Source organism: Natrix helvetica (assembly GCF_964273705.1).
Source record: "Natrix helvetica genome assembly, chromosome: 3".
In the NCBI taxonomy this organism is placed as follows: domain Eukaryota; kingdom Metazoa; phylum Chordata; class Lepidosauria; order Squamata; family Natricidae; genus Natrix; species Natrix helvetica.
Genome location: NC_138549.1, coordinates 39040734 through 39063769, shown reverse-complemented (window position 1 = coordinate 39063769; position 23036 = coordinate 39040734). Strand labels below are relative to the sequence as shown.

General features: G+C 39.8%; 1 protein-coding gene across 4 annotated transcripts in view; it reads left to right on the top strand.

Moving 5' to 3' along the window:
* OCA2 (OCA2 melanosomal transmembrane protein) overlaps positions 1-23036 on the top strand; it is a 209544-nt gene that overhangs the window by 55105 nt on the left and 131403 nt on the right. For all 4 annotated transcript variants that reach the window (XM_081947658.1, XM_081947657.1, XM_081947660.1 and 1 more), the window contains exons 5-7: positions 582-773; positions 6560-6617; positions 7304-7376. In XM_081947658.1, coding sequence (XP_081803784.1) covers positions 582-773; positions 6560-6617; positions 7304-7376 — 323 coding nt within the window. The remainder of the gene's footprint in view (positions 1-581; positions 774-6559; positions 6618-7303; positions 7377-23036) is intronic.

Sequence of the window (23036 nt, the reverse complement as noted above, 5' to 3'; positions counted from 1 at the left end):
TGATTTCATGAGATAGACTCCTGGTTGACTGATAACAATCAATAGGCTCTAAATGGAGCTTTCTGTAGACCAGATGGTTGAGTGAACCCAACCTAACTCTCAATTCTAGGAAATATTGTAGCATATTGATTTTCAGTTTATTTTGATATGTATCATTTTCTTTTTATGATGGCTTTTAATATGTTTGTACACTGCTCAGAATCACTGTGAATTGGATGGCCTTCCAAGGTAAATGAATAAATAAAATAACTGATTACTCAAGCTTAGTAATGAGGTAGTGAAAAAACATCTCCCTGAAACCCCAGAAGTGTAGAATATGTTGACTGAAAGTAGGCTAATGCTGAGGTTTCTCCTGTAATGGAAAAAGTCAGCATTGTTACTTATTGCAAAGGTATAAATAGCACATTAAGTTGTATTCCTCACAGGTTTAAAGAAATATCATGTTCACAAGCAGTTATATTTTTAAAAAAATGGCATCCTTAATTTCTGCTGTTCTTCAGTAGCCTTAGCTCCCAATGGGACAAATTTGAGACGATCTGACCATAATTTATATTGATAGTTGTCTCCATGATGTTTTATAGGTTAAGATGTACAGATGTTCATAATACAGATTTCATCACAGATGATGACTCTTGGGAAAACAGTTCTGCCGAATTTGAGCAGAGGTCTCAGCCAGGAAGTGAAATGACCAGCTTGTCAAGATCTGCTTCGTGCTCAGAAAAATGTGAAATATTGGACAATTTTCATGTCAAATTCAATTTATCCAAGATGAGGTATTGTTTTGAGATTTTTTTCTTTTCAGCAAATAACTAAAGTAACACTCATTTGCTAGAACTTGCTATTGATTCAAGCAGAACAGTCCAATGAGATAGATAATAGCATCTAGTCAGATTTATAGCCACATTATAATATTACAATACTGGTATATAACCTTCTTTATCTCCCTACAAGGTACTTTATGTACCTTGTAGATGACCTTTTTAAAGTTTAAGTAGGCTTTGGTTGCTGGAAGATTATTATTTTTATTTCTGTTTAAGTGTTTTTAATTATGCTTTGAGTTGTGTTCTCAGTTACATTAGTTTTATAGAGAAAGATGTGTGATAAACTAAATAAAGAAACAATCCTAGCTATAAATTTAGAAATAAGCCTTACAAAGTTTAGTGTTTTCTCTCTCTCTCAACTCTGCTTAGGCCCCTATCTGCATTTGAAAGCATGATCTGATTTAAGGAATATTTTATATCTATGGAATCAGTAAAGTAAAAAAAAACCCCTTTGCATACTATCTAACTGGTGACTAGTGGGGAAAAAGAGATAGATCTAGTGATTTCTGCATCACATGATCAACTAAAAATTCATACAGTGACAATTCTGTAACACGTACAAGTTTCAGTCGTGTAGATATGGGATTTATTCCCTCTAATCTACTACTGTGCTAAGAGGCACCACAAACATATTTCCTGTTATGTTGGAAACTATTCAGAGATAGTTCTTAGTGATTTTTTTAAAACTTGGAACAGAAAGATGTAAGCTAATTAATTAGATAAAAGGAAAAGAAATAGATTTATGTTTTATTTCCAACTAGGTCCCAATAAATCTTAAAACATGTTTGCCCTTGAAAAGCATTGGAAATAAAGTAACTGCACTTTATTTGTTTTCTATCATCTACTGCAAAACATCACTACTAATATGGGTATTCCAGGTGATTTAGTGGATGTAGAATTCAAACAGATGTGGTTTTATTGTATGATTTCTTACATATATTCATGTGAGAAAGCATGTCTTACCATCAGTCAATTTTTGCTCTTATTTAGCAATCCACTTCTAGATTTTTAGAGCAGTTCTCCAATTCATAAAAGAAGACACATAATTTCATTTCCCATGGATATTTTGTACCAAGGCTGCATTATCTTTCTTTGTGCACCAGTCTCTAAAAAGAGGTAGAGACTTTGGAAAGAGTGCAGAAAAGAGCATTAGGAGGCTGGAGGCTAAAATGTGTGAAGAAAGATTTCAGGATTGGGTATGTCTAGTCTAGTGAAAAGAAGAACTAGGGGTGACATGATAGCAGTGTTCCAATATATCAAGGGCTGCAATAAAGAAGAGGGAGTCAAGCTATTCTCCAAAGCACCAGAAAGCAAGACAAGAAATAATGGATGGGAACTAATCAAGAACAGAAGCAACTTAGAACTAAGGACAAATTTCCTAACAATGAGAACAATTAACCAGTGGAATGGCTTTCCTTCAGAGGTTGTGTACTCCATCACTAGAGGTTTTTAAGAAAAGATTGGACAGCCACCTGCCTGAAATTGTATAGGGCAGGGATCACCAACGTTTTGGACTTCAGGGACCACTAAATTCATAAGTTTAAATCCCGCTGACCACTAATATGATCTGCCTAATCACCAGCTGGGTGGGCGTGGCTAGGTGGTCATGTGACTGGGTGGTCATGGCCAACGATGTCACTCATGTCAAGGAGTGTCTCACCAGCCTCTACTCGCCCCTCCCCTCCCAGAGCCTGGCCGCCCGGGCTCCTTAGGACTCCAACAGGAAGCAGTTGTTGTAGCTAAGCAGCCACCTTAAGAATGAGTTGGCCAAACAGCTGGCTCAGTTCAAATTGGATCTGTCTGAAAAGGAGGCTCAGCAGAAGCACCTCACTGAGGACTACAAACATAGGCTTTCCAAGCAGAGGGAAGACCTGCGGGAGTGCAAGGCCAGGTACCGGTATCTGGAGGCTCAGCGGGCTGAGATGGTCAGCCAGTTCCAGGCCATCATGTAGTCCCACTAGAAAAAGGCCTTCCAGCTCTTTGCTACCAGCAGCACTTCCCTCCAGCCTTCACCCAAAGCCCCTCACCAGGAGCTGAAGCAGACCCCAAATCAGAATTTCTCCCTCCTCTAACCTGCACAAAAAGACCCTGAAAGGGGAGACTCTCTGCAGCAACACAAATGTTCATTGCACATATCTGGCCCAGGGGCCATAGTTTGAGGACCCTTGAATTAGTGCAATATAAAAAATTCAATTTTTTTTCTGTGGACCATCAAAATTTTCTCACGGACTACCAGTGGTCCACAGACCACCAATTGGTGACCGCTGGTGTAGGGTGTCCTGCTTGAGCAGGGGTTGGACCTCTGAGGCCCCTTCCAACTCTGTTATTTCCTATTATGTTTTAATAATCCAGTCAATGATCATTTTATTTCTTAAAATCAATTACTCACTTAACCTCCCCCCCAGATGTGCCCTTATATGCACATACAATGTGCCTACCCAAAATATTAAAGACATAACAAAATACCATATAGTTTTAAAAGGTTTTATTTCAGCACAAATATAGCAAATGGCAATATATATTTCTTGCAGATCATTAATTATTTTGGTTCATTGCCTAGTGCAGCTATGCATCTAGGTTAGGGATGTGGAAATCATTAAATATCCTGTGAGCTTTGCTGTCATCCTAGCTCATAATATATTGAAGTGTTCTTAGGCAGAAGGGCACAGCTACAGTTTATGAAGTAAGTCTTAGTGAGGCATGGCAATCTGTTCAGAAATTCACATTTCACATAGTAGATTCTTTGAAGCAGCCCATCCATATTTATACTCTTGAAACAATAACGGAATAAAAGAAGAATGTATTATTGTTGGTACTGATGTACTGACTAGTTGGAGACAGAAAACACAGCAGCAAATATTCTCTGTTGTTAATTACTGTCACATACAACAGCTCATCTGGCAGCAAGAAGATAGATATAAATTTCTAGAATCAGTATGAAATCATGCCTATTATTTTTCTTCTGCACTCTTCCTTCCTTCCTGACCTTCCCTGTTCTATTTTAATTATGAATATAGAAATACATTAAAAGCTGCCCAGCTTTTCTTTGTTCTGTATCATTGCTGTGTAAGCACAGCCCAATATAATTGCCCTGGTTATGCAGAACAGTTGGCAGCTAATCCTGCATTGTATCCCTGGTGCTGCAGCAGGCACAGACTCTTGATAAATTGTTCCCCAAAATACTTTCATGCAGCCCTGTTGAATAAACATGCTGGAGTTTCCAGACGCTGAGGTGGCCTAAATCTGCATAGTTACAGTGAAATAGCTGTGCTATGTTTGGTACAGATCTGAAAAGAAAAAAAAAACCTCATTTTTTTTTGGCAGTCATCAACACGATAGGCAAAAAATAACTGCAAACAAAGCAAGTCCCAAATGGCAAAGGTCAATCTTCAGTACAATGAATTCTAGGGTAGATATTTGGATCACAATTGTTTATAAGACTAGTCTTCATTATAGCTAATTCGACTCATCAGAGCATTTACCTAATATGCTAAAGGATTACCAGTCAGTGAGAAAAATACTCTTAAGTGTTATAGTTGATTAACAAGTTCCTATCTCCTGATTGCTTAGTTGAGTTTATTATTTTAAGGAAGTGCTTTTCTGGATATCTCAATGATTAATGTTTCCTGATTGTTATTGCTATTATGGGCAGTCTTTTTCTAAACATCATATTTTAAATTTAAATCTTAATTCAAAAGATTAAACTTGTCTTTGGTCTATGACTTTGTTGGTTGACAATGGAAATAAATAGACTTGACTTGTAACACACATAATTACATTTGTAAAATGAGTGCCTTAAATGTGTAAATTATAATTACAGTCAACTATTCCTTTTTTTCATAAAACTATGCAAGTGATTTCCTATTTTTCCAGAATATTTTTTGACTTCTCCCATCTAGTTCATATGAATTTCCTGGTGGTCTCTCACCCAACTATTAACATTTTGCTTCTGAGGCAGACAAAGTTGTGTAGAAGCATTGTCAACTGCTAAAACAAGATGCCAGATATAATATACTGTATGTTATTAATGTAGAATAGCCAAACTTCATTTTGTTTCAATTTTTCTAATCCTCAGTAAAAAGGACAAATGTAGACTGCGTTGTATAGTCTACTGCTTTTACCCTTAAGTACCCATGATATGGGTAGGAAAACATGAGTTATTTAGTGAATTAGCAATTAGGTCAAGTGTCTCCAAGTGGCTTGCTTGGAGTTTTAAGGGGCCTCTTCCATAACGAGATGGACGAGAGCTTACCTATTTGCAAACACTTATCACTGTATGTTATGACCAATCATGCAACAGAAAATAGTGATGCTGAAAGAAAAGTAATTTGCGCAGAAAACTAATCCTATGATAGAAGTGGAGTCAAGTTAAAAGAACAAAAAGACACTTTTAGAATTAACAGTTTAGAGCTCTCAGTGTCTTTGTCGCAGAAGGAAAACCGATAAATGCAGAGCCCAATAACTTGGCCCAAAATATTGTCAAAATAAATTAAATGTGTTCTGAGCTTCCAATGATGAATTATTTGTTTGCCACTACAAAAACAAAACAACGCACTTGTTTCTTACAAAACTGATATTCAGACAGTGCCACCCACAAAGGCAAAACACTCATTCATATCATACATACATCTATCGCTTCCCTACCAGAAACCCGAGCAAAACTCACATCACACATAAATCCAGGCAAAATGTATATTACATCAGACAGCTCTCCAAAATTCAGGGAAAATATAGCAAAAAGGCAGACAAACTCAGAATAATGTCCTACCCCAAGAAAACCAATGCACTCATAAAATCCAGGCGAAGCAATCATATGTTCTGGAAAAAGAACTGCATATAATCTGCCTCCTTTCTGTGGGCAAAATCTTCAGTACACCAAAATAGAGCATCAATTTAAAGCAACAAAATCATCATGGAAAAACCAAAGCCAAATACCACTTTCGCTTTATGGTCCACTGATTTTTCTAGTAGAAAAGGTTTCCTACTGAAGTTATTTTCCCCCTGATAATTTAATTACATTCTTTTTCTTCCTGGCATTTCCCTAAAAATACTGTATCTGCTCCCCCCACCTCCTAATTAACCAAGTATTGATGCATTAATTTCAACAGAAATTAGCCTACCAGCTTGTCATCCGAGCCTGATGTTATGGGCTGAGAAAGAGTAACTGGTCCAAAGTCACCCAGCTGGCTTTCATGCCTAAAGTGGGGTTAGAACTCACAGTCACCTGGTTTCTAGCCTGGTGCTTTAACCGCTGGACCATTTTCATTTTGTAATCTTTAATGAATTTGGTTTTGTGGAAAGGGAAATGATTTTGAGGTATCACAGTGATCAGAGAAATGCCTGGGGTGAACAGCATGGTCATTGGTACCTATCTCCTTGGGAACTTCATGCAAGGTATTGCAGAATGAGAACAAGAGGTATTTTTATTGACATCCATGCGTTTTGAACCATAACTCAATTTTTCTTCCAGAAAGTTAAAAATGTGACAGGATTATTTTTGGAAGTTTGAAGAGATTGCCACCAATTATGTTAGATCTGCGTTTAATTGACCGAATCAGTGCATAGAGCTTTCTTATACATTTATAGCATAAAACAATTTAAAAACTCATCTGTAGAAATTCTGTAATCTTTGTCTAATCACTCATATTTTCTCCAGGTTCTCAAACACAGCCCTTGATGACTTCATGACTTATGTTATTTCCTGGTGTTCTTTGTGAATCTTTTCTCTTATTTTACAGATGCTGCTTAAAACTCCTAAAGATTTCGTGCCTTTTTATCTTTGTAGTTATATGCTCTGTGAGTATTCAATTTTGAGAGTGATACTTATCCAAAAGCTAAAACTGATAGCATAAGCAAGCCCTACAAAATAGCATTGTGGGATGTTTTATTAATAATTCCTGACCCTGGCTCCAATTTTAAGGAGACCGTTGGTAAGGTGCTTTTCAGATTTTGTCTCTTCCTGTTTCAATATGGAACAATGAAAGGAATGTTACTGAACACAAATAGCAATAAAGGAGAAATATTAGTAATAATCTTAGTTTGCTTATTTGTTTTTTCTTTAATACCGGTAATATTCCCTTGAACATTCTATTAGAATATAATTTAAAAATAGAAGATTAGAAAACACAATAGAGAAGAAAACAATATTTCTTACTCTGTATTTTCCCCATGCCATTCTGTGATACTATGAATACAGCAAAGAGTATATATTTAAAGCACTGCCCGTGCAGTTTTTATGGAAAGGATAGGAAAGGTAGCAGTGGCTGGGCAGCAGGGACCCCCCCTGCAACCCCTGGTCTGTGGCCCAGTGTCAATCTACAGCGCAGCCCATTCAGAACTGGGCCACAGAAGTGGTGGGCTTTAGGGAATCATTACTAGAAACCATTTGTTCTTTGTAGTTATTTCACCAATGGAACACAGCTTTATGAAAAGTTTATTTAATAACTTGTTAACTGAAATACAATTATTGGGTGTATTCCCAGATTTTGTTTAGCATTCATCCTGAAAACAGAACATCTTGGCAGATGCTGGCTGTTTCACCTGTGGACATTTACAGTATCCTTTACCTGTTACCTTTTTGGAAAACACAAAATCAGAATAGAGTAGACCCAAGTTGCTGACAATGGGCCAATTCAAAAACATACTTGATGTTTAATGGCTTTTATTTTGTTTGCTCAGTTAAATATTGACAATGATTTCTTTCTTTAGAGATCCTGATAGTAAGCACTGATTTTTTAAAAAAATAATTAATATATTTGCGAAACTGTTTTCTAAGATCATGATCCAAGTGGTATTTAAGATCTGATTTCATATCTTCTTTAGCTTCTCCCTGAAATGTTTCTTTCCAAAATATAACCATCATAGAGTGCCTAATACTGTACCTTTAGATGAAAGCAAATGTTCAGTTTTAAATTAAAATGTACCTTTTGCTTTATATACGGGCTATAATTGTCACCCAGCAATGATGCACGGAATGCAGGATGTCCATTGTGGACTATTCTATGGCATTTCCAACCTGTTCTCTTCTAAATGCATTTTGGGACTTCAAGTCCCATTATTTCTATCAGAAGATTGGCTTGGGATGCTATATCTGGGAGGCAACAGATTGAGAAAGGCTTTCAGAGAAGTATAATAACGAGTTGGCTTTGTACCTTGGGTTGTGAATTTCAGAAGAAATTCCAGATGGTGTGAATTCCAGAAAAAAGTTCAGCATAGCCATAAAAGCAACACTTGGATGGAACTCATAGAACAGAACTGCCATTATAAAGCAGTGAAAGATGTTAGGTAAAGTGAACTGATACATAAAATATCTTGAAGGCTGGGTGAGAACATGGATTGAATTGGCAATACATGAGATAACATGTTCTGCATCTCTGCCAAGAACTTGTATCAAGGATGCTGCATTGCATATCTTTGTTTTGGGTTTGGGTTGAAAGAGGAAGTTGTCCCTCTTTCATCTTGTTTTCCCCTCACTGATTGGTAATGGTAGCCTGCAGTGATATGCAATTTATAAAGGCCTACTGTGCTTCTAACAGAGCAAGAATCCGATCATTTTAAACATTTGTAATAAAATGGTTTTCCTCCTGCTAAAGATTAACTTTAGGTTGGCCTCTTTTCCTAATCCAGTGAGCCTCCCTAAACTCAAGGATGTTCACTCTTCTTCCAAGACAATTTTCTCTCTCTCTCTCTCTCTTTGTGTGTATGTATGTACACACACACACACACACATACACAGACACACTGTATGCACATATTGACATATACACACATTTTGATGGGATTTTGGAAGAACTAATGAGTTTATTTTCCCTGGCTTTGGATGATTGTCTGGGAAAATCAAGAAAAGTGGAGAGTGTGAATGAACTACATGTGAAGGTTATCTCAGAGATCATGCAGATCCATATTTGCTGAACTCCTCCTCTCCTCTCCTCTCCTCTCCTCTCCTCTCCTCTCCTCCCTTCCCCTTCCTCTGTACTGTAAGAAGATGATAAAATATTTGAAGAGTGATGAATCTGACAACTTCAAATGATCTTGTTTCCTCTTCTTCTTCACCCTTTATTGTTTTACCTTGCTTGGGTATTTCTCTAATGCACAATTGGTGTCCTGCTAAGATGGATTGGCTGTTATTGTTAGATATTAAACCAGAGACGATATACCCTTCCTAATATCATCAACCCCCTTCACCATGCTGTAACTAATGAGAAGTTTTCATGTCCATTAAATTTGCTCTTAAACTTTATTGATGTGTTTGCTCACACTGGCAAAAATTCAAATTAAATAGCTTTAGTGTAACATTCCAAAACAGTAAGGTTTCTGTTTCTTTTCCTTGGTGATTTATTGACTTAAAAGATCAAAAGCTTGACAATGGAAAGTATTTGTACAGACAGTCTTTTGTTCTAGTTCAAAAGCTTTTGTTAGGCATATTATTTGTAAAGAATTTTTAGATGTCAATATCTAAGGATTTGGACAGTTCCTAATGTAACATGGGGCAATTCCTTTCTTGTGTTGTGCTGGAAGATCATGAAAACAGTTTGAGTTACATTGGGTGCTTCCCACAGCAAGAATGCCAATTATAACAACAACCAGCTTATATCTAACACCAAGTCTAAGGAACACAAGCAAGGTATCTATGAAGCTGTGGAAAAGGGGGGGAATCAAATCCTTTAAGTGCTTATTTAGCAAATTTAAAGAAAAGGAGTAGGGATGATATGATAGTATTATTTTAGCATTCGAGGAGCTGCCACAAAGAAGAGAGTGTCCACTTATTTTCTAAAGCACCAGAGAGCTGGACAATAAGCAATGAATGGAAACTAATCAAGCAGAGAAGCAACCTGGAATTAAGGAGAAACTTCCTAGCAGTGAGGACAATTAACCAATGGAACAGCTTGCCTTCAGACGTTTGGGTGCTTCATCACTGAAGGTTTGTAAAAAGATACTGAACAGCTATCTTGTCTGAAATGGTATAGAGCAGTGATGGCGAACCTATGGCACGTGTGCCACAGGTGATACGCGGAGCCATTTGTCAGGGCACGTGAGGCACTGCCCTGTCAGCTGGCCAGCGCGCATGCGTGCCCTGGCCAGCTGAGTTCACCATTTTTAAAAGCTATTTTTTCACCCTCCCCAGGGTCCAGAGGCTTTATAGGAGCCTGGGGAGGGCGAAAAGAGCCTCCCCCGACCCCCCCGGAGGCCCTCCAGAGGCTTCAGGGACCGTCCGGAGGCTTCCCTGAAGCCTTCGGAATGCTTAAAATGACCCTCCGAGCAAACAGGAAATAACTTCCGGTTTGCTCGGAGGGTCATTTTGAGTGCTCCGAAGGCGTCAGGGAAGCCTCCGGACGGTCCCTGAAGCCTTCGGAGCGCTCAAAAACGACCCTCCGAGCAAACCGGAAGTGACTTCCGGTTTACTCGGAGGATCATTTTAAACGCTCCGAAGGCATCACGGAAGCCTCCGGACGGTCCATGAAGCCTCCGGAGGGCCTCCGGGGGGGGGCAGGAGAGGCTCTTTTCGCCCTCCCCAGGCTGCCATAAAGCCTCTGGAGCCTGGGGAGGGTGAAAAAAAGCATGTAAAATGGGGGGATTGCGCCTGTTGTGCGCGCATGCGCACTGGGTGGGTTGCGCATTGCATTATGCGTGTGGCACGCCCGCACATGACCCCCCTGCACTCCCCCACTTGTGGCACACGAGCCAAAAAAGGTTCGCCATCGCTGGTATAGAGTCTCCCACTTGAGCAGTGGCCTCTTTCTAGAGTCAAGATTACCAAGCCAAACTATGTAAAGTATCTGGAAAGGTTCTGTGTTTGAACTAGGGAGGTTGACGAAGACATTAAGATGGTAGCTGATTTCTTTATCCTGTGTAAAATACTGTCACTGACTCAGGATACTTGAGCAGTTAAAATTATTTCTGACAGCATTCCAGCAATATGAAGGATCAGTATAAAATATTTCTTGGAAATTACCTTCATTCTCCCCCCGCCCTTTAATTGGATATTTTATTGTTTTATGGTTACCAAACAAACTATCCTAGTTTCCTTTTCTTTTTTTAATATGTTTTTTATTTTTATATATACATCAATTTCAATACGTGAACAGTGTGGCATCTGGGTATCCTTCATTTTGATACAAATGACAATACTAATATCAATAATATTTGTTACATTAATTGAGCTTACATACTCCTGGTATTAATGCTCCTATTTGTATTACACTATAAACCTTCGTTTAATTATTCAATATTTCAACGTATCATTCTAAGCCAATTACAACATTGATTAAGCATGCATAATAATACTATCTTTCGACCTCTAATCTTGCCTTTTCTTTAATTGATTCTATTTAATCAGGCCATCCTTACTAATCCTAATATAGTACACATATTGTATTAAAATCTAATTCCCTTACTCCATCCTGACAACAATCACAATATTATTTAAACATACATATTAAATCCATCTTTCAACCTCTAATCTTCCATCTAAATACTTTTATAATATGTATATCTTTATTTCTACTTCTATTCTAACTTTTAATTAGGCACCCATTATATTAAAGAAAGAAGGAAAAAAAAATCAAGAAATAATATTTCCTTTCTATCCATCATCTCTTGCCCATTTTAATATTTCAATTCTTATTTGTTTTTTGCATACTTCCCATACTCTTCTCTTGGATCTTTGTCTCTATCTACCCCTGCATTTTTACTGTTTAGTCTAAGTACTCCTCCCATCTCTATCCTTGTGTGCTGCTAAGCCTCCAAGGTATCTGCCCAAACCCCTACCTCTTTTTCAATGGTATATTTTCATTCCATTTTTAAATCTTGTAAGATACTTTCCCCCTGATTTGTTTCATTAATCATTATGGATTTTATTATCTTCTCTTCTTGCTTTGTTTGTTGATTTATCTGTTCTGTCTTTTCTTTTCTTCCATTCTTTCCCTTGTCTCCTCCCTCTTGGTCTTTATTCATTGTCCCTTGCAGAATATTTTTTATTTTCCCATCTATGCTTTGCATTAAATTGTTTATCTCCCTAAAGTTCTTTGTCATAGAGCCGTGATGGCGAGTCCCTTTGGGGAGAGGGGGCGGTATAAAAGTCCAAATAAAGTAAAGTAAAGTAAAGTAACCTATGGCACGCATGCCCGAGGTGGCACATGGAGACACATCGCTTGGCACACACAGTGTTGACTGTTCCCCTTCTGGGTTTCTGGTGCACATGCGCCAATCAGCTGGCCTTTGTGTGTGTGGCAGCGCCGGAAATTGGAAGAGCTTGTCTTCCATTTTCTGGTGTAAAAATGCACACCGGTCAGCTGATTGGCACGTGCATGCAGTAATCAGAAGACTTGCTGGCTGGTGCGCATGTGTACACTGGAAACCAGAAGTTCATTTTCTGTTGCGCACATGCCCCCTGGGCAACTCCTCTTCCTTGTTGTGGTCCAGACAAGCGCACACGAAGTGCTCCCTTTTCGGCAACTGGCTGAAAAGGTTTGCCATCACGGTCATAGAGTCCTTAATGATTTTAAACATCAACAATATTTCTTTTGAACTTCCATTCATTTTCCCCATATGGAGCATCTCGTCTTATTTTAATATGTCTACTTTTATGCAATAGTTCAACAATCATATGTTCAGGCCTAATGTTGCTCCTCAAAGAATACTATAGTCACATTTCTTTTATATCCCAGGGTTATTCAATCAGACATTCAGATAGTCCAGGAATCTTTCCAAATATTTCCTTATGTGCCCTCTATAAGTTTAATAACATTCAAAAATTGCTTTATTTAAGTATTTTCCTTGTTCTCACTGTTGAACCTCCCATAGTCATAAGGTAGATAAGTATAGAATTGTAAATGTCACCACAGTTCTCCAAATAAATGTTGTTTATTTTTCTAATCAAAAAAATTTCCAGGGTTGTTGAGTATGGTATATTTTCCTTCATCAGTAGATAGCACTCTCAGTTTTGGTTTTAGCATTGTCTCAGTTCTAACAGCTATTAAATCCAATTTAAATTTGATTTATAAGAGCAAAGTCAATTATTAAAGTAGATAGATCCAGCAATATAAAATGCCTCTCCAAAATAACTCTTACCAATTTGGCCATCCAATTTTCTGTGCTTTGAAAATTTTAACTTTTCCTCTCTTAGTTCTTTTCTTTTGGGTCTGTAGTTTTTCTCTATGTGATTCTTCACTGCCTTAATAAATAGTTAAGAGTCTCTTTTGGATTTTTTTCCTCTTTTCTTTTTAAGGTTAGGTTTTGAGTAAAAAAGGAATCATCTCACCCAGTTCCATTCACTGTTAATTTACACTGCTTGGATAACCTCAACTATCCCAACTTCACAGCAGCCATTTTTGGCTGCCTTTTCTCTTCGTCATAAATGCCATATCTCCTGGCATTTATATTTTACTGGTTTTTAAGGGTATTATTCTATAGTTTTAATTTTATTGGGTATTGGGATCTTAATGTCTGTTTATTTTAATTATTTATTAGCAATACAGTCCTGCACATCTTTTATCCTCCTCTTATCCATCCATCCATTTTATATTTGTATATATATATTCCCCATGTAGTAATTTTAATTGTTTTAATTTTGTTCTTTGACATGGACTGTACACCACCCCGAGTCCCTTTCGGGAGAGGGGGCGGTCTATAAGCGCTAATAAATTGAAATTGAAATAAAGGAGAGGGAAACCCCTCCTCCCTGGAACAAGCAGGAGAGATTGCAACTCTCTGCAACCTGCAGGGCGCCCCTCTTTTCTTCACCACCCCTCCAGGGTGGCTTTAGCTCCTTTTGGAGCCTTCTAACACAGAGAACTCAGTGTGGGAGTGTGGAGACCTGCTCCTCACATCCAATATTGCTTTGACATCAGCTGTTCAAACTATCCTAGTCTTCAGATTTAAAATCATCACCAGTACCACAAGCTTTGGGTAAGTGTATTAAATGTCTCTTACCCCAATGTAACAAATAACTTGGATTGTTTTAAATTACTTTCTCTACTTTGTCATTCATTACTACACTTCTCTTCATGCTGTGTTCCTAATAACTTCAGCTGTATGCAGAATTATAATGTGTAATACAGACAAAAGGAGGACAAAGAGCTGAAACAATCAAATTGTCATTTTACAGATTCTATTGGAGAAAACTGCCCTTGTTTTTCCACTTATGGAAGACTAGTGATATATTTTATTATTACTGAATATGCATCCTATAGATAAATTGTTTATTGTGATAATAATGTCAGTCTACTTACCAAAAAATCTCAAGGAAAAACATATCCATATCCTCCTCTATAAAAGCAAAATCAACTTATACAAAAATTCTTTTTGCTGAGTGTATAAAGATGAAGATGTAGAATTATGTCTGCTCTTCCATTAAACTGATATCCAGGTTAAAATGGAATCTATGCACATTTATACTTAAATATACAAATTTCTGCATAGGGAAATATAGTCAGAAATCCTTTTATAGAATTGTATTGCAGATATATTGAGAGAAGAAGTACAGCCTTTAGTGACGCTATTCAATTGAATTTGAGTCATAAACATTATGGCTAGCCTTCTAAATACCTACAATTTGGGGGACACTCCACTCCATCTCACCTCTGCTAATGTTTAGTTTAATAGCTAAAGGCTGAAAAACACTGCCTCAATTGCATGGAATCACACATAAACATCTGTATGAGACTTTTCAATGAACATGTGAAACTTGAAGGGAGAGAAAATCATGTATAATTCTCCCTTCTTATACTCCTTTCCTTCATCCATTGAAGGGCTAAAAGGCATTAAAATATCCCAGCATTGCTGTAAAAGTCTTCAGAAAAATACAAAATGCAAAAGCGCAATCCCATTAGAGTATCAATCTTTATACTCTGAAACACAAATTGTGAAGACATAATTATAATTCAGCATGAGCAAGAAATGTCACTGAGCACTTTCACACATAAGCATCAAATTTGCTGATCTTTAAAGACTTCACATGGCGCAGTTTTGAAAGTTGCCAAGAGCCTCCTCATTTGGATAACTCTTTTGAGGGTTGCTTCAATGTTAGAATGTTAGAAAATCTTCTCTCACATATTTTGACTGGGTAGCCAATGCAAATTGTTTGTATAGACTTGGCAGAACAAAAGTTTACTTAATGAGTGAATTATAACCTAATTATAAGCTAATGATTATGCCATCTACCTATCCTATACCTATTATGTATTCAGAGAGAGAAGGGAATTTTTCCATAGTACTGTGTTTTCTCAAAAATAAGTCCTATCCCAAAAATAAGCCCTAGCTTGATTTAAGCATGTGCCTAATATAAGCCCAACCCAAAAATAAGCCCTTGTGAAGGAGGGTAGGTGTGGCCAACATAGAAGGTGATAAGTTTCGGGCAGTAGCTGAGAGCAAGCAGAGGGACAGAGTGGGGGGGGGCATGACAGATGTGTAAATTGCCCAAACAAGTTAGACCCAAGGGCAGAAAATAAAACATTGCAAAAAAAGTAACTAAAAGGAGGTTGTTCTACCTTGCTTCTGGGTATACCAATTCAGAATCCCACATAAATTGAGGGCCTGAGTTGAAGCTGGGACCCTCCCCCACTAGCCAAGGAAGGGGCGATGAAGCTAGAGGAGAAAACTTACTCCCCCAAATCCTCTGGGCCGGGAACAATCAACAACCAATCATCCAATCACATGTCCCCTCACAAACATGGGCAGTGTTTCTTTTTTTTTTTTTGAATATTGAAAGTGATTTTATTTATTTTTTTATTGTCCAAATTTTATTGATTTTAAAAGTTTTACAGGGAAAAAGGGGTTAAAAGCTTATAGAACATTTTGACAGCTACATCGTGCGGGGGGGAGAAGCCCCCCCAGGTCTCGCAACTTTTACAAAAAGAAATAGAAAATTATCAACATTTACATAGATATTAGCAGTTTTAAGTTTAACACAAAATCATCAGTATGTTTCAATCATTTTGTTTTTTATCACTTCCATAAAGGTACATTGTAACAACAATTGCAATAATGTTTCAAATCACTTTTGTGATCTGAGTCTTCTAGTTGTCGCATCCTCCCCCCCGTCCACTGGTAGAGCCTCAGCCCCTCCCTCCTTTGTTTCTTGTACACCATCCCCCATGTCACCTAAGAGAGCACTGTGTTTTTTAGTGAAAGCCTCTGCTTCCACAACTGTGTTGATTCTGATTCTACTGCCCTCCCAAAAAATCAACATGCCTTCTGGTAACAACCACCTAAACCAAACCCCATTATTGTATAAGTTTTTTGCTAAGAAGGAATATTTCTTTCTCTTATCTCTTACTTTCTTTGGGATCTGTTTAAGAATAGTTATTTCTTTATCCTTATATTTTAATGGTCCTCCCCTTTGAGCTCCTAGAACCTCATCTCTTGTGGTTTTTCTAAGAAATTTAACATGAACTTCCCTTGGAACATTGTGTGTTCTTGCATAGGCTGAATTAATCCTATAGATCAGGTCAATATCCCACCAAAGCTGTTGTTTGTCTTTGTTAATATATTCTGCTAACATTGTGGTCATAATCTCCTTAAGCTTGCATTCTCAACTTCTGGAAAATTTTGGAACCTAAGGAAAAAAGACATCCTTTCAAATTCCATTTTTATCACATGATTCTCAAATTCTACATTCCCCTTTTGGATTGTCTTCAGGTCATCTCTCATCCCAACCGCACCCTCCTCCAGTACACCTATCCTCTGTTCATTCCGTGTGGTTTCTTGTTTCGTCTCTCTGAGCTGATCATTTAAGTCCTGCAATTGTTTTTTCATTTCGTCCTGTCCCTTTAAGATGGATTGAAGCATCTGATGAATGGACAAATCCTTTGAACTCTCCTCAGGGGCTTTAGGTTGTAAGAAAGATCCCAGTTGTGACTGGTGAGCAATGGGGCTGGACGTAGAAGATGTCGGGGTTGATGAGGCCTTTCCAGGCGGTAACTTCTTTGGACCCATCATAAAGCTCGGAGATAGTTATTGTTCTGTACAAAGAAATGGTGTCTCTGGGAAAGCACAGCTGGTAGGGATCACCAGACAGGCAGGTCCAAAGGAAAATAAATCGTTTAATACAAAACTAGAGCAGATAGGTGGATCAAAATATTCCAAATCCAGGGGAAAATTGTATTTGAAGAGGCTCCTGGAGGTCTCTGGGGTGGAAATTAGTTCAAAGCCATAAAGTTTTTCAAGGGAGGAGTCTCATTCACAAAGACAAAGAAGAAGGAGGAAGTTAGCCATATTGGCTCAGCCAGTACAGGTGGTCAGGAAACAACAAAATCAAAGTTCCCATGCATAGTTTAGAGAAGAATCAGTTCAACCATCCTTTCTCTCGCAGTTGTGGTCAAAAGAGAAAAAAGAATCCCCCCCATTATTTAAGGGAAGTGAAAGTAGATTTTAAACTTTCTCTCCCATACAAAGGAGAGATTTTCCAAGTGCCACTTTTCCAAGGGGGGTGGAAATTTCCCCCCTCTAATCTTGACTCCTCCAAGGGTTGAAACAAAGTCCCCAAAAACTGCAGATCAGTCAATAGAGTAAAGAACAGTAATAGACCTGGGGAGACCCCCCACCTCACCGCACTTCAGCTGTTTCATTCAGATTGATCATTTCCTCCCAGGCTGCGTTCGGCGAAGTGTGCGGTGGCATTCCGCGTGCTCCCTACACTTTCCGGCTCCTGGGGCAAAGCTGGAGACCCCCCCACGGCCGCCGCCGCTCCAGGGGGTCCCAGCAAGCCACCCCTACGGCATGGCGCCCCTCCAAGGCACCCTGTGCTCCCCCTAGGATTCAGGGGAGCCCACCAAAACAGCGAGAAGGCGGACGCACGCGACCGTCGCCTTCGGCTGCGGGAAGTCATCTCCAAACACGGGCAGTGTTTCTTGAGGCAGTGCTTAGCATGGTGGCTCCTTCCCTTCCCTGGTAACCTTCGTGCCTCACCAACATGACTCCAGTGGCCAGGTCTTTGCAGGGGAGGGGTGTATGGTGCAACTTGGTGTAGTGGTGGGATCAGCAATGTGGGTAAAGTGCCATACTGAGCTTCGCATGGATCTGACTCAGCCCCTTAATTGCGACTCCACAGATGGGCTAAACCAACGAGGGCCAGGAGCTGCCTCTCATTCCATCTCTCAGGGCACCTTGAAGTGTTTCTGGCACCAAGCAATCTCACAGCCAAGGGCCCCTTTCTTCCACAGTTCACCTTGTGGCTCTGGAACACGTGGCAACCACAGTTTGTGTTCTACCAGGCCTGGGGCTCAGATCAGACTGCTGTTACCATACATTGAGGCAGAAGGCTGTGTGGTGCATCAGGATTGCCTGCTCCTCCCTGTGCTTCTGCCTGGCACCTGCTGATACTATCCTTGCAGGGTGAGTTGGCCTAGATCTATGACCTCTGGCGTGCCTTTCCCATTGCCCCTTTGCCAGTGGTCGCCAGTGGAGTCATGCTTCCTTGCCTGCTATCACCTTTGGGCTGTGCTCATTCTCTGCCTTGTGTGTCTTCAGCAGGCAGGAGCTCCATGGAGGACTTGCAGTGGAGCAGGCAGATGGAGGATGGCGGGGGAGATTATGCCTTCCTCCTTTGCACTCCAAAGCCCTATCTTTCCTGGCCTTCGAGCCGCCGGCCTTCACCTCTGTGCTGGGAAGGTGAGCAGGATGTGCAACTCAATGCTATGCCATGCAATGCAAGCCAGGCACAGCAACCAGAGGCCTTGGAGGTCCGCTCCAGGAGTAGCTCATCTGAGAGCATTGTGACCAGGAGTGTGATGAGCCCCCACAAGGCCAGTAGCAGGAGGTGCCACTGCCGGTACAGGATGGGGTTTGGTTGGCAGAGGCTGGGGAGCCCTCCAGTGTGTAATCCTATGTGGTTAACAGGGAGGTTTGTTCTGGAACTGCGGCAAAGTGTTGTACCAGGTAGTCTCTTCCCCTGAGATTCCTCCCCATTCAGGATCATCCCTGGAGCCAAGAGGGTCAGAGTGGATTGCTTTGTATGGCTTGTGTTGCATGGCATACTGGTAGCACTGAATTGCATATCTTGCTCATATTTCCAGCACAGGGGTGCAGGCCGGGGACTCAGCAGCCAGGAAGATGGGATTTTGGGGCACAAAGGAAGGACTGATCTCCCCCTCCCTCCTCCGTCCATCTGTCAGGGCTGCCATGGAGCTCCTGCCTGCCAAATCCACACAGGGCAGGGGAGATGCAAAGCCTGAAGGCAATGGCGGATGAGGCTGCATACTTCCACTGGTGACTGCTGGTGAAGGGGCTGTGGCAGGCCGGCAGTGGGGGGGGGAGGCACTCTGGAGGGCACAGATCTTGGCAGAGGCATGGGGGGAGGGGGAGGTGATCCCGGGACACTGCACAGCCTTCTGCCTTGTCATATCAGTAGCCTGAGCAAGACCCAAGTTCCAGTGTCCCAGCAGCAGGGCTATGAGCAAGCAGATGGTGAGACAGAGACAGCCAGCTCAGCAGTAGCAGCATTCCCACTCCCATCAATCCCTGTACTTGCTGTCTCATGTACATGAAAAAAACCCAAATAAATCCCCCCAAAATAAGTCCCAGCGCTTATTTTGGAGTCCAAAAGAAAATAAGAATGGGTCTTATTTTCAGGAAAACACGGTATATGTGTGTTTCATTCTAAGAGAAGGAGTTGATTGGCTTTGGAATGGTTTTGATAGTGTACTGTTTTTTTTTTCTTTTTTCTTAAATCAACTCTGTTGCTACTTTCAGCTTTCACTTTTTACTTTCTGTATTTTTTTAAAAATTAAACTTCATTCCTATAAGGGTTTCTATATTTGCTATTACATAGCTTTGGTGCTGGCTCTGTAGTTTACATATATATTTTAATTTCATGTGTTTTAGTATTGATAGCAAGGTAAAAGTAGGAAATAAATTCAAGTCACCATTTTAGTGTAACCAATCCTTGGCATGCAAATTGGAGCAGGAAACAAATGGGGTGGGGCTGAGCTTACAGTCTCATGATCTCTGGTTGAAAATTTTCATATATTCAAAGGATTTTCATCTTATGAAACATTTCCTTTGGGGCTACTAGATTATTTTTAGGGGTTTTGTATAACTATTAGCATACTGAGATCCTAAATTCATGCTTCAACAAGTTTTGCTGACATTTTCAAAAGAATTTGCTGAAGTTGTTGGAATTTAATTTCTTGCTTTTGTCTTCCACTTTCAACATTAAAGCATGGATTCATTCATAACTTATCATCTGACTGCCTCATCCTGTTTCCCTAAGTATTCAAGCTCCTCTAGAGTAGTTCAAAGAACAGAATAGCAAAATACAGAAAGTAAAACAGAAGGGCAATAAAATAGCAAGAAATAATAAAACAGGAGTTCCGGTTCCGGCGGCGGCGGCGACGGGCAGCCCTTTGCCCGCTCCGGCTCCCCGGTGGGCTTCCCCACTCCTTGGGGGGCACAGGACACCCCGCAGAGGGGTCCTGCCGGAGGGGCGGCATCGCGGAGGTCTCCTGCAGCGGCGGCAGCCGGCGGGAGCTCTCTCGCGCGCCCAAGGCACCGGGGAGCAAGCTCGGAGGGCGCATCGCGTTTCCACGCCTCGCGCCTCGCTACAAGCCGACTGGAGAATGCTACAATTGAAGGAAGCAGCTGCGGTGCGGTGAGGTTGCCTCTCCCTTCATCCCTTACTTTGCATGAAGATTTATTCAGCTTTTAAAACTTTAAAATAGCTTTCGGAGCATTTTGGAGGTGCGGCTGGAGGGAGGGGGGCTTCCCCCCCCCTTGGACAAGCGGCAAGAAACAATTTTGCTCTCAGCCCCCGGGGAAGGAGGAGGGGGGAGAGCCAACGAATGAAGCGTCACTTAGGCTGAGATGATTTTCTTTTCAATTTAATTTTACATATTACAATGATTTGAGGACTTTTGGAACTTTTTAAAACTTTGTTACGCCTCTGTGCCCAAAACTGGCAGGGCAAGATGGCACACTTCCGTTGTCTTTATGAACTCTGAAACCTGACTCCACCTTTAAAATTCAGGCTTCCGGTCTTTGTCTCCGTGTCTCCCAGAGGAACCTCTTGTGGATTGGTATTTTTTCAACCTTCTAGGGGAAATTTTCTATCTATTGCCAGACTTATTGGAGAGACTCTCTTCTGCCTGGTTCTTCTGCTCCCGGATTCACCTGGCTACCCTTCTTTTCTAACTGCTTACTTCATATTTGGACTGAACTTTTAACGTTATAAAGGATGGCATCTAAAAGACCCCCTCCTGGAAAATCTGGCTTTGCCACTTCTGCTCCAACATCCGCAACATCCAGTCCAGCCACACAGTCAAAGATAACAGAACTGATGCAACATAAGACTACAGAGATGGACTTTCAACAAATGCTTCAACAAATTTTACAGGGCCAGGAGGAAATCAAGAAACAGCTAAGGGAAATGAAAGATGAAATTAAAGAAAATCAAGCCCAAATATATAAGAACTCACAAAGACTGAATCTTGTGGAAGGGGGGGTGGAGGAGGTGAGGGGGTGTGTGGAAGCTGTGCAGAAAGGGAACAAAGATCTTGACATCCAACAGATGAAATTAGAATTTGAGAGAATGTCCTATTATCTTAGATTTCAAAATGTTATAGAAGAAGATGGGGAAAATATAAGGGACATCATGACAAACATTCTGGCTGACTATACACACAAAGAAAAACAACAGATGGGGTGGGATATAGATCTGGTTTATAGAGTGAACTCAGCTTATGCTAGAACACACAATGTACCCAGGGAGGTTCACATTAAATTCCTTAGAAAAACCACAAGAGATGAAATTCTGGGTGTACAAAGGGGGCAAGCATTGACATATCATGATATGGAGATAACCATTCTGAAGCAGATCCCTAAGAAGATTAGAGAAAAAAGAAAAAATTATTCGCAATTAGCGAATAAATTATACCAGAAAGGGGTGTGGTTTAGATGGTTGATGCCTGAAGGTATGCTGATATTCTGGGAGGAGACAAGAATCAGAATTAATTCACCCATAGAGGCGCAGGCCTTTGTGGAAAAAAATAAAACACTCCTAGAGAAACCACCAGACACTACAACGGACACGCAGGACACGGGAGGGGCCAGAGCTCTGCCAGTGGAGGGAGATGGGGCAATAGCAAGAAGACTCAGATCACAGAAATAAATATGAAAATCATATTATTATAAATTGACCGAAAGTGAAAATGGAATTATATTTGGATTTTATATTGTAATGTTTAATTTGATTGAATTTAATAATAGAACTAATATGCTGATTATAATCAATTATATACTAATGCATTATATATAAATGTACGCTATGGGTATGGAGGGAGGGGAGCCTCACACACTTTGCAACTGCCAAAATTTGTATACCTGTCCATTTACCCTTTTCCCTATAAATTTTGAAAAACCAATAAAAATTTTATTACGAAAAAGAAATAATAAAACACTAGAGTGCAAAAAAGTGCTACGAATTATGAAATAAACCAGCTAACCAAAATTCAAACTAGCAATATCATAGAGAAGTATGTGATTTATTCCTAGCCTGGTGATTCATATTACAGGCATAAGATGCTTACTTGAAAATTAGTTCTTGACTTTTTCTGAATGTGTGGAAAAGTGTCTTGAACTGTGGCTAAAGATTAAAGACAGACAAATAGATAAGCAAGAAAATTAAGTAATAGTTAAAAGAGTTTTTAGATTTTAGATTTTAATGGTAAAGCCTCTTCTGAGTCAAACTCATTTTCTGGTGATTTATACCAGAAATCAAAATACCTCTGAGTCAAACTCATCTTCTGAACACATTTATACAGTTTTCTTAGCAACAGAATGGAAGTGGTTCTGACAGATAAATTTATCAAATTTGATTGCTCCCACATCCAATGATCTTGAATCTGAGGTACTTCCCATAGCTTCTCTAAAGAATGCTGAGAATATTGATGTCTTATCAAAACAGAACCACTTGGCTCTCTCATTTACCTTTACCTGCCAGATTGATTGAATAAATTCAGTTTGGCCCTGTCTGAAGGAGCCCTGCTGAATTGTATTTCTCTGTATACTGTATGAAAGCTGTGTTGGTAATTCAAGACCACACGTTTGAACAAAAAGGGGTTAAAACTCAGACTTTTTTGAGGCAATCACTGAAAGCCCTCTGTTTCAATGGACCAACCTTTGCCATCTATATTCTTGTATTGTTTATGAAGAAATTCTGGTCATTGGGTAAGTTTGAATTTATAAAAAATGGAGCAAATGAATATCTGGAATATATACCAGTAT